Below are 15,695 nucleotides of genomic sequence, written 5' to 3'. Positions count from 1 at the left end.
ATAATGGCCCCACATCCCACAATTGATTTAACCAACCCCTTCGAACGTACTCCAAATTTTTCGATATCAAAGGCTAGGTTCAGACAAGCGACGGCAGAGATATATCAAAGGGGTATGGTTTTGATGTGGCATCTCCTAAATGGTTGAGACTTCCCTTCTCTTTCCGCCGGACCTACCCTCTTTCTACCGACCCCTCCCCTTCGAAAGAGCCTTGGCACTAAGAAAAAATCTCTCTTTACCTTCTTCTAACACATTGTGTCTCTGGCTATATTCTTCACACAAAAGAGAGGGAAGGTTGGTCATAGTTTACAGTGCTGCCGCCTCTGTCTGAACGCAGCCAAAGATTTCGCCAAACCAAAGACAAATACCATGGCATGCCAACTGTCGAGTTCATGGCGGGGGTAGCTGTTATGGTTTATCTGGTGGTATGGTCCTACATCGATTCATGGAATCGGGATTATTGAGATCACGAGAAGATTAACGGAAGCGATGATCTAGAGCTCATACATGCGAGCTAGAGCATATCGCTCGACGATTTTCTCAGTTCAGGATTCTGCCGTTCATGGACGCTGCAGAGCGTGCAGGCACTTACAAAGCACGACATTCTCCGTTCGGGATTCTGCAGTTCGTAAAGGTTGCAGACCGCGCAGGCACTTAAAAGTGATGGAGAAGGCTGAATAAGAACGAGCATGAGGCTATCACTTCTCTCACCCACCGGGGAGCCCCCAGTCGGCGTCGCTTCCGGTGGCCTGCTATTGTCAAGCAATAGGAATACGCCTAGACATGCCCGATTATCTTGTCAGGCGTGCAATCCGGACCCTGCAGATGGTGCTGCCCACACCTCTTCGTCCTCCAATCACTATCCTCACCTGCAAAGCAGCAGCAGCAGCAGCAGCAGCACCAGCAGCAACAGGAAGCCAGGCCCCCTCCAAGTCTTCCACAGACAGTTGATGAGTGCCTTTGATGATGTTGGTATCGGTGCAGAGAATGTTGTCGAGGCCTCCATTGGCATCATTGTCATGGCAGGCTCTTTGGCCTTGGGAGGCAGGTTCTTGTGGAAGAAAGGATCACAGCTTGCATCATCACCTCGCTGCTACCAAGTGGTGTTTGAGTTTCCTTTGGCGGCAGGCATTGATATTGGCACTCCGGTACGGCTCCGTGGAGTTGAGATGGGATCTGTTGTTCAAGTAAGGCCGAGCCTTGAGAGAATAGATGCTGTTATTCAGGCAAGTCTGCACGAATCAGGACTTTATAAATTTTCTATGCAATTGTGATGACAATGTTCGCAATGGAGAAGTGTGGGCTAATGAACTCATGTTGAAGACACTAAAAGCCCACATAGTTGTTGATCGTACATCCAATGAATAAAATTGGAGTTGAAACTCGATAAGAATAACTTTGCATCTTTTTAAGATTTCATATTTTGTTGTTATTACTTGGGAATGTAATTGACATTCTACATGAAGTTTTATGCAGAAGGTTAATAGTATGTTGTGTCTTTCTTGAAATAGAAATGTATATGAGCAAGTGCATACATGAACCTTAAGAACCAGAACTAATAGTACCTTGAGTAAGAACCCTAGGGATAATAGATTGCATGAATCGACACAACTAAGAAAAGAATACTTGGAGAAGGAAATTATAATGCACTAGATGAATGAGTGGACTTGATGAACAAATTGAGCAAACCACCAAACTCCATGCCAAAGGGCGAAGGAACAGTTTAGAGCAGCAATGTTGTAGCCAATCTCTAGAGTAGAGGATATCTGTGATTTTGAGGAAGGTAGTGCAATGCAGCAGCTCTTGGACTGAGTGAGGATGCTGAGGCTGGAACACAGCAGTGAATATCATCGCACCGCATCGGCAGAATGGTGCAAAATGCAGCCGTTTGGGGAGTAGTCATGAGTTGTGTATGCAACTGCCAAGGCAATAAGCAACATGTAGGCATGGGAGATAGCGACGAGCAATATGGCAGCATGATCAGCAAAAGGTGATGCGCTATCAGCAGCAGTAGTTGTCCCCCTCTCTTAACACTCAAAAATATGTCCATTGAAACTAAAATGCATGGGAACCGGTTCATGTTAGCTTGCCTATGTTAGACATGTTAGTCTGTCATCTCCTGGTTGTGCACTCCTGTTAGAGAAGAACAGAGATATAGGAGCTTGGGCAGTCTAGGTGCATTTTCTTATATTGTCGGCTTCTTGTGTGCATTCCTAGGCTAGTTTCTGCTTTCCACAGTCTGCCTACACCTGCTGGATATTGTCATTGTCATCTGGGATTTTTTCTAGGGCCTCCCCTATTTTTTTTGGCATTTTTCGGAGTGGCAGCATTTATGGCCCCTACAGATGTAGGTTGGTCAGTTTTTTACTCTTCTAGCTATTTATAGCCACACCCCCCACTTGGTAGACACACACACACACACACCCCAATTTTCTGTCTTCTGTTTGTAGGTGCATACTCCGACACTCCGATACTTTGTGCTTGGTGCTGCCATCCTCATTTACTTGATCCGGAATGACATAGTCTGGAGATTTCTTCTTTAAAGAGCAGGTTTTCATTGCGGAGGAGTAGCAGATTTTCAGTTTGCAATTGCTGCATTCATTGCTTGTATAGGTGGTCTAGTGCCCAATTGACCCTTTCGGAGACCACACAACATCATCCAGGACTAGGTGACCCTGGCTAGACATCAGGTGGCTCTAGCTTTTTGTGTTTTGTAGGCATCAGCTTTTTGACTCGGGTGACAGCTTCTTGGTGTAGAGACTTCCTTCTGGTGGTGGGAGATAACTTTTCTTTGACAGACGACACATCTATAGTCCGTGTAGTTGACTGCCTTTCGTCTTCCATGTTGTCTTCATCAAAATGTAGCTTTTTAGGTGATTGCAAGATCGAAGATGTCTTACCAGTTCACGAGCTTTGATGACTCAAAGGAAGAGTTTATCACCAGCCTTATCACATCGAGGACTCGTGAGACATTCTCATGGGAGGAGCTTTCACCATTTATCTTGGAGCATGACGATTGACTCAGAGAGGTTGGGGCTAGTGGTTTTGGCTCCACCAAGGCGTTTATTGTAGGTACATGTGGAGAAAGAAGAAAAAGGTGTAGGTCAAGGACGAGAAGAAGGAGGATTAGAAGGATGAGAAGGAGAAGATGCTAGCACTCATGTTTATCATACCTTGTCATCTCCTGCATGTGAGCCTCAGTGTGAGTCAGAAGAGGACTTTTGGAGGTCTGACAGGTCTGTCATATGTTTTGATGGGGGAGGCTACTCATTCTAGGGTGGCTATCTGGGTGCATTTCTTTTGTTTGTCGAGTTGCGGTTGTTTTCCATGGACAATTTTTGCATTTTCTAGGCTATCCACACTTGCTAGATATTGTCCTTACCAGTTGGATTTTTTGGTGGCCATCTAGCATTTCTAAGGCATTTATTGTGTCACGACCAGCATTAACATGACTGGCATTAAATGCTGGTCGGCCAGCATTAATGGCATTTTCAGATGTCAGTCGGTCAATTTAGGGGTTTTGTGGCTTGGCAGCCATTCATATATCATCATCTTCCTTCTTCCTTGGCAGGTGCACACTCAGACTCTCTCATCTTCCTCCATCGCTGATGCTGTCTTCATCATTAGCATGATTTGGTGCCCTCACTAATGCTATGGGCTGTGTGGAGAGATTGATCTGTCCATCATCATTACATTAGCATTCTTCTTCAGTCAGTCTAGTATCCTTCCCTCATCTTCTATTGCGAGAGACAGAGGAGCATTATATCTGCCGCTGCCCAGCGTATTATGAGGTCCGTGGTCACTTCCACTGTCTCTTAGAGACGGATTTGGACTACTATCCAGAGTCATGGATTTCACCGATCAGCGATGCCTTGGCCTCTTTCTTCTTGAGATACGACGACTTCGTGACATGCATCTCAGGAGTACAGCTGCTCCAGGACACCGAGGCCCTTCACAGAGGTAGCTCATAGACTTCTTTGCAAAGGAGACTCAGAAGCCTTCAATACAGTTACAGCCATAGTCCACACGAGCCTCTCTCACCACCACAATCCACACACAGACAAGGAGTACTGATTGATCGAGCTGTTCAGCTTAGCCGATCCAAACGTCCTAGGCCTCGACATAGACAACGATGACACCATAGGTGGATACAGGGGATTATTGCTTGGGCTAGAGCTAGGCCCTCCATACCCACATGAGATTGTACCATTTGGAGCTCATTGTTATTAGATAAAGCTCTATGTTTTACACATAGCCATAGTTAGTTTCCTTTCTTATTTTGCTTTGTGCTACATATTTTGCCCAGACAGTTGTACCATCATACACATGATTGTAACTCATGGTCTCATAGGTCATTTTGGCCTTTTGTAGACGTTAATATATCATTTCATTTCATTTCATCTCTCTCTCTCTCTCTCTCTCTCTGTGCTTCTCTTTGTGTTCATGGTTCTCTTCCATTGCGCACTCTCACATGGTATCATCGCCTAAGTGAGAACACAGTCTGGAGATTTCTTGCAGAAGAGCAAGTTTATCGTAGAGGAGCAGCCCATATTTCCAAAATGCAGATTTTCAGCTTGCGTTTTCTGTATTTATAGCCCGAATAAGTGGTCCATTGCTTGTTTGAACCCCTAGGCAAGTAGGCAAAAATTTTCAAAGACCAGGCGGCATTAACACAAATTTGTGTTTTGCTCAAAACTCAAATTTATATTTTGTAGATGTTCGTTTCCTCGTGCAGGCGTCCGCATCTTTTTGCAAGTGATAGCTTTCTTAGCCTTGGCGACAACTTTCCGCTGTGGGCGATAGTTTTTTATGTAGGTGACAGCCTCCTGGTGGCAGGCGTAAGTTGTTTCTCTGTCACACGTACTTTTTGGGAGATTGTAGGTTCGAAGATGTCTTATCACCAATTCTTTATTGACTTAGAGGATGTTGTCTCCGTTCCTTCCTTTAAGAGATGGAGAGATTTTTGTGCTAATTCGCGTGACGAATGGAGGTCTCCTAGCACGTTTGTATGGGATGCCTCTCCTCCCCATTCTCTCTATGTTTCATAGAAGGCTCGCTTTGCTGGCCTTTATATGCCTTTCATGGCACCCTCGATATAGATGCTTGTACTGCCTTCTTTGCCCAAAGAAGGCCGGCTTGATGGTTCCAACTCCTTGCTTTGGTTATGTAAAGTGGAGTGTATCCTTGATACCTTTGATCTTTGGGAGTTGGTTACCCACCCTATTCCCTGTCCAGTGGAGGATCCCACAGTTGGATCATGTGGCCTTATGGGATTGGCTCAACTCTAGAGCCCAATCTTTCCTCTTTATGAGCTTATAGGATTCTTTCCTAGTGCATGTGCGCAGGTTGCAAAAAGTAGTAGAAGTGTGGACAAAGCTTGTTTCTTTGTACCATTAGAAGACATTTGCCCACCGGATTACTCTCGAGAAGAAATTACAGATGCTCGTTGTTGATAATTCTCCTTTCATGATGGATTATATCAACAGGTTGGAGGATACGAGGGATGAGCTTGCGTCCCATGGCAGGATGATTTGTTTAGAGGACATAGGTATGATTTTTTTGACTTTGTTGCGATCTTCCCGGTTTGATGTTTTCTACACTTGCCTTCTTATATCGAGGACTTGTGAGAAGCTTCTATGGGAGGAGCTTGCCCCTCTTGTTTTGGAGCATGATGAGTGTGCCAAAGAGGTAGCCAGTGGATCCACCGCCACCAAAGCTTTTGTTGCAGGTTCAGGAGGGGGCATGAAGAAGAAAGGGAAGTCAAAGGCTAAAAGACAAGAGAGTTCTTCAAGGCTTTGACTCTGACTCGGAGAAGCCTAAATGCCCATATTGTGGGAGGCGGACATATCCAGAGGAGAATTGTTGCAAGAAGTACCTGTTGAGAAACCCTTCACTCTTCACCCGCAGTTTGCGTTTTTGTGTTTCTGCCTTTACACCTTGATCACCTCTCATCATCTTTCCAAAACCTTGGATTACACTCCACATTTCCATCACACACCCTAAGGGTTGGATCTTCCATCTCCTCTCCTAGCACCTTTTCCTTCTCCACCCGATTCTCTACCTCTTTGCATTCAGCAAATGAGCCACCCATAACTCATGGGCCGATTGTGATGGGCATCCCCCTCACTATCCCTAGCTTCACATCTCACATGACCACTCAAATGCAGGGGTTTCCATCCTCAGCTTATGGTACGTCGTCACACTCTCCTTGGGGTAACTTACACCTATGCATGGATTTCCATCTTCTGCTCCCCGCGTTCCCATTCCTCCTCCTTGGGTTCCTCATGTGGCTACCATGCCCATGCCTAGTCAGCCCATCCCTACCTATGGATCCACCTTGCACACTACCTGCATGTCTGGTGGGAACTTTGGGGCCCCTTTCCAAGTGTACTCCACTCCCCCATTCTACCCACACTACACTTTTGCACACTATCCATCTCCAAGCACTACCACTCCTATTGCAACGGCCAAGAATGCGTTCATGGATAAGATATGTTTTAACGGGTCAAATGTCACCGCTTGGTCTAATTTCATGCAACAAGTGCTTGAGTCTCAAGGTCTTTGGGACCTCGTCATTGGTCTCGAGCCAATGCCAGACTCTCGACTAGCTCACCCTACCTACATCCGTCAATGGAGAGCTTGCAATGCCATAGCCAATGTTGAGTTGATGTAGGGGTTGCTTCTTTTGAGTTTCACTCTCAGTTGCAGCACTTTCCGCTCACGTTAGTATGTTGGAGTCAGCTTCTCGACGGCTATGCGGCTCGTGATCGTACTCGGCACATCAATCTCGACTTTGAACTTTTCTATTAAGGAAGGGGATGATTTGAATGTCAAGCTGGTTGAATATAGGCGGTTACTTGCCGAGTTCGCCACTACTGGCTCTCCAAAGTCAGATGATGATCAGGTTACATTCATCTTGAATAAGTTGCCTGAAAAGTACTTCAATTTCATTCAACACATCATCTCTCAACCTTGCTTGCCAACCTTCTACGAGTTTGAGTGCCAGTTCTTGCGTTACGCAAGGCTGCTTGATCAAGTTCACAAGAAATCCTCATAATAGCCTTATTCAGAGCAGAGGGGGTTGGTTGCCTCTTCTTTGGGAGGGAAAACCACAAGTGGCAAGAACTCACAAGATGTGAAGGCAAGCCAATCAAATGGTGACTCCTCTTCCTCGGATGGAACCAAAGAATCTAGACCTATTTCGCAGCAACTCCCTAAGAAAAACCAGTTTTGCACACACTGCCAGAGAGCAGGTCATGTGGACGAGGAGTGTCACTCCAAGGCCCAAGGTCTTCCACCTAGAAAGCCTCAGCAGACCTCTGTGATTGCACAGTCCAGCGGGGCTACGCTTTTCACTCCTGCTTCATCTGCTCCTTTAGCACCCGTTGTTGTTGCTGGACATGTGGTTTGAGTACAGGCTTAGTAGCCCATCTCTTTCACTACCCCTGAGGGACTGGCTGATTGGTTTGCAGGTTCCGATCTCGTTGCACTTCATGCATCCATCTCACCTTCCTCTCTATCTCGTCAGGCGTTCATTTGGCAGAACTCTGCTACTAGACGTACACGATGGTGGCCACCTTCTTAGACTAGTATGTCTCTAGGTCCTCTCGGATACCCTAGGTCAGTCTAGCATTCATTTTTTGCACTCTTAGAGTTGGACCCATAGGATTCATTGTTCTTCGCTTTTCCATTCTTTTGTCTTCCGTTGCATTTACTCACAAGAGCGGGGTGGTTCATCTACTTCATCCACTTTATCTTTTTTCATTTCTTATGGTTCTCGGCACCATATGAAGACCGACATAAGGCTCCTCTTCCTTCTTTGACATCTACATCCAGGTTGAGAGGGGGTTCCTACCCTTCTTGGTATTCTACAGGCTTCAGCACTTTGTCTTCAACATCGGTTCCTTCCCCCTGTTGTACCTTACCCTTTGCATTGCATGATATCATCATCTTTGTACTAGGGCGCTTGGGCAAGTGAACAATTTCCCCATGAGGGACACTGTCTAAGTGGCACCTGCTGCATGAGCATTCTTCAATATGTAGCATACTTTGCATCTCATTGTGCAGAGCACCACTTGAGCGGATCCTAAGCTGTTTCCACTGGCGGCTGTTGTTACCACACCACCATCCTCCTTTATCACATGGATACCTCATCACCTATTTTTCCTCGTCATCGATACCCTGAGTGGATGGGTAAGCTTGTACTGTTTTGTGATGTGTTGGGTGTACCCTTCCTACTTCCATCTTCTGGGTCACTATTACTCAATCGGCCGCATCCCATACAATTTAACTCACTTATTCAAAAAAATAAAATTCAATGTAGTTCCATTTGCCTTTGTAGGGCTTGGTAGGCCATTGGGCAGCCGACATGCACCCTTTGTCCAATGCCCTGTCCTCTCTAGGGTGACTACTTGGATTCTCTTGGTAAGATAATCATCGCCTCTGTAGTCTTGGTAGGCCACTAGGTAGCCGGCGTGCACCCTTTGTCCGATGCTCTGGCTGCTTTGGGGTGGGACACCTTGGGATAAGTAAACATCATAGTGGCTGGCCTAATCTTTCGACTCAGTTTTGGGCCTGAGAGGGGGTGTTGAGCTTAAACATGCTTTTCAGCTGATTAATATTCTTAAACAGCCCCAAAACACATCTAATTAATGAAAAACCCTAAAAGGGGAGCAATTTGAGTGAGTTTTAATGGTCTCCCAAAAATCCTAATTTTTGGGGTATCCTTCTGCATCTACGTTACATTAATAAGGTAATTTATGGGAGACAGACTCGAGGGATGACCGTCCGGGGACCTTGGGCACCCGAATAGGGTCAAGGGGAGCCTAGAGAGTAAGAGAGTCTAAGAATAGTAGGACTCACCTAAAACTGACGGCTGGCAGAGGAAACGGGAAGAGAGGAGCCAGTACTCATCTAGGCGAGGTTGGGAGGTGAAAGAAGGGATCACTCGTGCCATTTCATACACGCCATACTTCATACTCGACGGTCGTCAGGAGTTTAGCTACTACTTGTCATTTTTGTGTGTTAACAAAGGCGACCACGACGGACGGGGGCAAAACGGATTACGTTTATCGTCAACATCCTTGCGGGCGATTACGATGGGACTAAGTTCCGTTTCAATCTTTAGTCTTTAATCTTTTGGTTCACAGCCTGTGTTCCCACGTGACCTGACAGGGGGTGATTAATTACACCCATACCCAGCGCTCCTGCCGACAGGCCGTGTTCCCAGCTATCTCGTTCTTCCAGCCATCTCTACTTTACAGAGATCATTGACTTCTATTTTATTGTAATCAGGGAAGTACCCCAACTTTGTACGCAAATTTCTTATATTTGCTTTCCAATTTCAGTGTATTAATGGAGGGGAAAGGGAGAGAGGGGGTAATCGAGGGCTCTAGTTCTGGGGACCACCCTATGGTAGATCCCCATGAAATCAAGATACAAGAAGAACAATGGGAAGAATTTTTTGCCACACGAGAATAATTCGATGATCTAACTGCTCGTGTGCAAGCACAGGGGGTTCAAATGGAATTTCTAACTCAAACACTCACCGAAATAAAATCTCAATTAACCTTATTACTAGAAAGGGATAAAAATAAGCTAGAAATCTCGGATATTCCATCTTCATCGAAAGATTTAGATGAGGAAAAAGATAGAAATAAAGACATTATCTTTAATTTTCTCCAAGAGGATTTGCACAAACTTAAAAATACTCCACCACATCTCCAAGCGCTGGAGGCCAGTTTAACTTTGGGGCCAAAGGCATATAAATGGTGGCGAACTTTAAAGGAGGCAAATAAAATACCTGAAACTTGGGCTCAATTTGAATCGGTCTTTTTGAAAGAATTCCTTCCTGAAAATGAAATGGAAAGAAATTGGGAAGATTGGGATTATGTCAGACAAAAGGGAAGACCCCTGCTGACATATCTGGAGGATTATCGTGAGATAATCCTCAAATTGGAAGGAATAGATGAATTTCAAAAGACAAGAGGATTCATTAGGGGACTAGATAAGGCCTGTAAAAAGGAAGTGAAAAGAAGTTCGCCTAAGACGCTTGAAGAGGCAATTAAATTTGCATTAATCAATGCAGATAGTACGCGTCCAGGTACACTCACTAGTCTCACTGATACGGAGCCCAAGACTAAGGAATTGGAAACCTCAAAATTTGTAGGCAAATTTAAAAGGAAAATACCATTTCTTAAGGGCAAGAAACAACCCTTTGAAAAGAAACAATATGTAAGGCCAAAGTTAAGTCAAGATGACTTGGATAAGGCCAAAAAAGAAAGGGTGTGTTTCAATTGCCTATCCCCTAACCATGCTGCCTGGAATTGCCCTCAAAGGAAAAAGGGGGAAGATAAGGAGAGGATAAGGATAAGGGCAAGGGAAAAGAAAAACAAATCCATGTAGTGCAGACCCTGGAATTAAAGGGGCATGGAAGGTATAAATCTTTAGAGGTATTGCACAAGGATGTACAACACAGGTGTTGTATGTCAACTTCCATGTGGCAGCCTACTTTTGGGCCACATGATTTAGTTAGAGTGCATGGATTGACAGTTGGAAAGAGGGTTAGAGTCATGATTGATGACTCTGCTACCCACAATTTTATAAATTATGCACTTGTCAAAAAATTGAAACTTCCCCAACAAAAGAGTGGGCATCAATATGTTGTTCGTATGATGCAAGGTCAGGATAATAAAATATGGGATACAATGGTATCCAATTTGGAAATTGAGATCCAAGGATATAAAGATAAACTTGATTTCCAAATTATGAATATGGAAAGAGCTGATATTGCTTTAGGGAGGGAGTGGCTATGGGGATTGAAACCATCCTTAAAACGTAGTTATCATCATAATACACTGGAATTTGAAAGGGATGGTAAGACTTTTGTGATTCAAGGTGAACATGAAGTATCTGATAATCCTTTGTTGTGTTCCACTGAAGTTCAGAAGCTGATAAAGAAGGAAGCTTGTGAGGTATATATTTTATGGTCTCTTCCTGTACAAAACACTTTTACTTTTTGTAATATTAAGCAACAATTTTCTTATGTTTGTGAGTTGAATGTGAGTAAAGATGTGTTTCCTTCTGATTTACCAAGTGGCCTTCCACCAGATAGGGGTGATGTAAATCACCCAATTGACATAGATAGAGATACACACCCTATTTCTAAACCACCTTATAAGTTAAGTGAAACACAGCACCAAGAAGTTGAAAGACAAATTAAGGATTACCTTGATAAAGGGTTTATACAACCCAGCAATTCACCTTGGGCTTTGCCAATTTTATTGGTAAAGAAAAAAGATGGTTCTATGCGACTTTGTGTTGATTATAGAGCACTTAATAAGATAACAGTGAAGAATAAATTTCCTATGCCCAGAATGGAAGATATTTTTGATCAATTACAAGGGGCAAAATTCTTCACAAAAATAGACTTAAGATCAGGCTATCGCCAAGTAAGAATTAAGGCACAGGATGTTCCTAAGACAGCATTTCGTACTAGATATGGGCATTATGATTTTTTGGTGATGCCTTTTGGCCTCACTAATGCACCAGCTACCTTTATGAAGCTGATGAATAGTGTGTTACGGCCCTATCTAGGACACTTTGTAGTAGTCTTCTTGGATGATATCTTGATCTTTAGTAAATCAAGAGAAGAACATTTGGAATACTTACGATTAGTATTCCAATTGTTAAGAACACATTCCCTTTATGCGAAGAAAACTAAATGTGAATTCTTCGCACAAGAGGTCAAATATTTGGGGCATATTATCTCGAAAGAGGGAATCAAGATGGATCCAGAAAAAGTAAGGGCAATTATTGAATGGCCATCTCCAAGGAACCTGGAAGAGCTGCAGATCTTCCTAGGATTATCTGGATTTTATCGTAGATTCATTCGAGATTATGCCAAAATAGCTGTTCCAATGACAGACCAACTTAAAGGGAAAGGGAAGAGCTTTAATTGGGGAACAGACCAAAATGAAAGTTTTCAAAAACTTAAGGTAGCTATTGCTACAGCTCCAGTACTATTAATTGTGGATCCCAATAAACCATTTGTGGTTGAAGCCGATGCCAGTGATAAGGCGATAGGCACGGTCTTATTACAAGAAGGTCGACCAGTTGCTTTTGAAAGCAAGAAATTAGACCGTGCAAAACGGAATTATTCTGTTTATGAGAGGGAGCTGTATGCAATAGTACATGCAATGAAGAAATGGAGGCACTATCTGTACGGTGCCAAACTTTTAATCTTGTCGGATCATGAAAGCATTAAGTGGCTTAATGACCAACCGGATCTACAAGGGCGTAAAGCCAGATGGGCCGAACTTCTTCAAGAGTTCGACTACGAAATAAGGTATAGAAAGGGGAAGTACAATATAGTGGCTGATGCACTCAGTAGAATGCCCATCATAAATGAATTGAGTTTTACTCAGTTCACTTCCGATTTACTTGAATCTTTGAAAGGGAAATGCCAGGTTGATCCGGCATATTCCAACATATGGGAAGCAATAAATAATGGGGATCCAAATGGAAGAGCCTCCACAGAGGAAGGAATATCTGAGGATGTTCATCAAGGAAACGGAGCATCAGGGGTTGCTCAAATGAGATTCAAGTGGAAGAATTTTACCATTGATAATGGTTATTTACTCTATAAGGGTAGGGTATATGTCTCGAAAGATGAAGAAATAAGGCGCCAGATACTCTTTGAGTGTCATGATATCCCTAGCACGGGACATCCAAGAGTTAATAAGACTTATAGTCTTATTAAAAGGTAGTTCTATTGGCCTGGAATGAATAAGGGCGTTCTTGACTATGTGGTCAAATGTAATAAATGCCAGGTTAATAAAGTTGAAAGTTTGAAAATGGGAGGACTTCTCCACCCATTAGAGATTCCTTCGGGAAAATGGGAGAGTATCTCCATGGACTTTATTGTTGCGTTACCCAGAACACAGAGGGGGCACGACTCTGTGTGGGTGATTGTGGATAGGTTAACCAAAATGGCTAGGTTTATTCCAACTTCAACTGATGTTAAAACACCAGAATTGGCTAGATTGTTCGTAGAGAACATATACCGATTGTATGGCCTTCCGGCAAATATAGTTTTTGATCGGGATAGAAAATTTGATAGTCAATTTTGGCGTGCTGTATTTAGGAAGTTGGATACTAAACTTAGCATGAGTACGGCGGATTATCCGCAAATTGATGGGCAAACTGAAAGGGTTAACCAAATCCTTGAAGATATGCTCAGGGCATATGTAAGTAAAAGGCAAACTAATTGGGAAGAGTATCTATTGATAGCAGAGTTTGCATATAATAGTGCCAAGCACTCTTCCACTAGATATAGTCCATTTATGCTAATGTATGGGTTTCAGCCCAGAGCTCCTCATGCAGTGGGACTGCATAAGGAAAAGGTTTAGGCAGCCAAGGACTTTTTGGAGGATATGAATAGGATGTTAAAATTTGCTCAAGAAAATATTAAGAAAGCTCAAAATCGAGCTAGAGCATATGCAGATCTGTAAAATATTACACGGCGCAGCGAACAGAATCTGAGAAAGAGATAGAGAGTACACAACAGATAAGAGGAGAATCAGTAAAATTCTTTAACTCCAAACAACTGATACAAAGATGGCTCTGTCCACCCGTGCGCTTCCAATGAATGAAGCTTAGATGGCGATCTAGACAGAAGATAGGTGAAGAGCTTAAGGCTAGCTGGAACAACAACTCTGACTGGGTGAAAGATGAGTGTAAGGTGGCTGCGAAGGGGTTTAGCTTTTATAGCCCGCGAAGGTCGTTAGGTCGGCCTGCTGACCGACCTACCATATGAGCCTCCACTAGTCGGCCAGGGAATATTCCAGGGAATATTCCCTTTACCATCGGGCCGGGGGCGCTGCCCCCGGACCCCCGCCAGGGGGGCCGCTGGCCCCCCTGGGACCCCCCAGCCAGGGGCCGCTTCCGCGGCCCCCGGACCCCACAATAGGGGCCCCTTTTAACTCCCTTACCACGCAACTCAATGCAATGTGCCTCGAGTTGCTACCAGCATAACCACTCCGTCTAACCCAAAGATTAGACCCACAACAGTCACCTTTTTGCCATCCGGTCACATAGACCTCATCTGATATACAAGTCAGGACTCAACCAATGTCCGGGCTCACATTTGGCTTCTCCTCATAATGGGGGCCTTACAACTTTGAGCACCATGGATCATTGGTAGCACCTAATGAGGGTGGGGCATTGATCATATCTAACACCCCCCCTCAATGTCCACCCATAGGTGAACTATCTCCTCGGCCCAATGCCGAGTCTCTGAAGATGAACTTGAAGCAGATCCTTCGTAAGTGCTTTGGTGAAGATATCTGCTCCATTCTCCTCTGTTGGACAGTAGACCAATTCCACTATCCCATCCTCCATCAAATCACGCACATAGTGATACTGGATCTCTATATGTTTGGTGCGTGCATGAAACACTGGATTTTTGGCAATGGCGATGCAACTCTGATTATCACATCTCAGCACAGTTGGTTCTTCATCCTGCACTCCCATATGCCATAGAATCCTTCTCAACCATACGGCCTCACATGCAGCAAAACAAGCTGCCTTGTACTCTGCTTCGGTAGAAGACAATGCCACTGTTGGTTGCTTCTTACTAATCCAAGAGAAAATTCCTGAACCCAAAGAGAAACAATAACCAGAAACTGACTTCCTGGAATCAATGTCTCCTGCCCAATCTGAGTCACAGTTCCCCACAAGAGAAGTTCCGAAACTGTATGTGATACCATAGTCAAGAGTTTTCTTCAAGTATCTGAGCACCCGCATCCCAGCCTTCCAATGACTCTCATGAGGTTTGTTTGAGAACCTGCTCAAAACACCAACAGCAAAACTGATATCTGGTCTGGTGTTACACAAGTAGATTAGACTGCCGACCAACCTCCTATACCTCCCAATGTCTGCTAGTGCTGATGTATCCTCAACGGATAACTTTACATTCACCTCCATAGGTGTAGCTATCTCCTTGCACTCGGTCATGCCAAATGCCTTCAAGATCTCCCATGCATACTTCTTCTGAGAGATGAAGATCTTTCCTGGCTCTTGCCAGACTTCAATCCCCAAACAATAGTGCAGCAAGCCCAAGTCTGTCATTTCAAACTCAAAACTCAAAGCCTTTCGAGTTTGGTTGATCATATCTTCATAGTCACCTGTAATAAGAAGGTCGTCCACATATAGGACAATCACTACAGACTTTTTACCATCCCTGTAAACATACAAGTTAGCATCTGAGGCACATCTTTTGAAGTTTAGGTTTAAAAAGAACCTATCTATCCGCTGGTACCATGCTCTGGGGGCTTGTTTCAGCCCATACAATGCCTTCTTCAGTTTACACACTTTGTTCTCAGAATGGGGGGCCTCAAACCCTGGTGGCTGAGCCACGTACACCTCCTCCTTGAGGTCACCATTTAAGAACGCTGACTTAACATCCATTTGGTACACTGGCCACTTCTTGTGGGCAGCCACTGCAAGTACCGTACGAATAGTGGTCATTCTGGCAGTTGGGGCAAATGACTCTTGAAAATCAAACCCTTCAACTTGTGAAAATCCTTGGGCAACCAGTCTAGCTTTGTACTTTTCTAAGGTACCATCAGCCTTGTACTTTACCTTCCAGATCCACTTGGTGCCAATAATCTTCCGCTTTGCTGGCCGATCCACTA

At 44.2% G+C, this 15,695-nt stretch overlaps 1 protein-coding gene across 2 annotated transcripts in view; it reads left to right on the top strand.

Moving 5' to 3' along the window:
* The first annotated feature begins 239 nt into the window (after positions 1 to 239).
* Positions 240 to 15,695, top strand: part of LOC148017756 (protein TRIGALACTOSYLDIACYLGLYCEROL 2, chloroplastic-like) — a 54,478-nt gene continuing 39,022 nt past the window's right edge. The window contains exon 1 of one of the 2 annotated variants that reach the window (XM_087662342.1): positions 240 to 1,226. In XM_087662342.1, the coding sequence (XP_087518468.1) occupies positions 690 to 1,226 (537 nt within the window). In that variant the 5' untranslated portion in view covers positions 240 to 689. The remainder of the gene's footprint in view (positions 1,227 to 15,695) is intronic. The other variant, XR_015687792.1, reaches the window with a different exon arrangement.

This window comes from Lygodium microphyllum, chromosome 21 (genome assembly GCF_053477565.2).
Source record: "Lygodium microphyllum isolate KBCC chromosome 21, Lygodium_microphyllum_v1.1.10, whole genome shotgun sequence".
Taxonomy (NCBI): domain Eukaryota; kingdom Viridiplantae; phylum Streptophyta; class Polypodiopsida; order Schizaeales; family Lygodiaceae; genus Lygodium; species Lygodium microphyllum.
The sequence above is the reverse complement of the archived record's forward strand: the minus strand, read 5'-3'. Positions and strand labels throughout refer to the sequence as shown.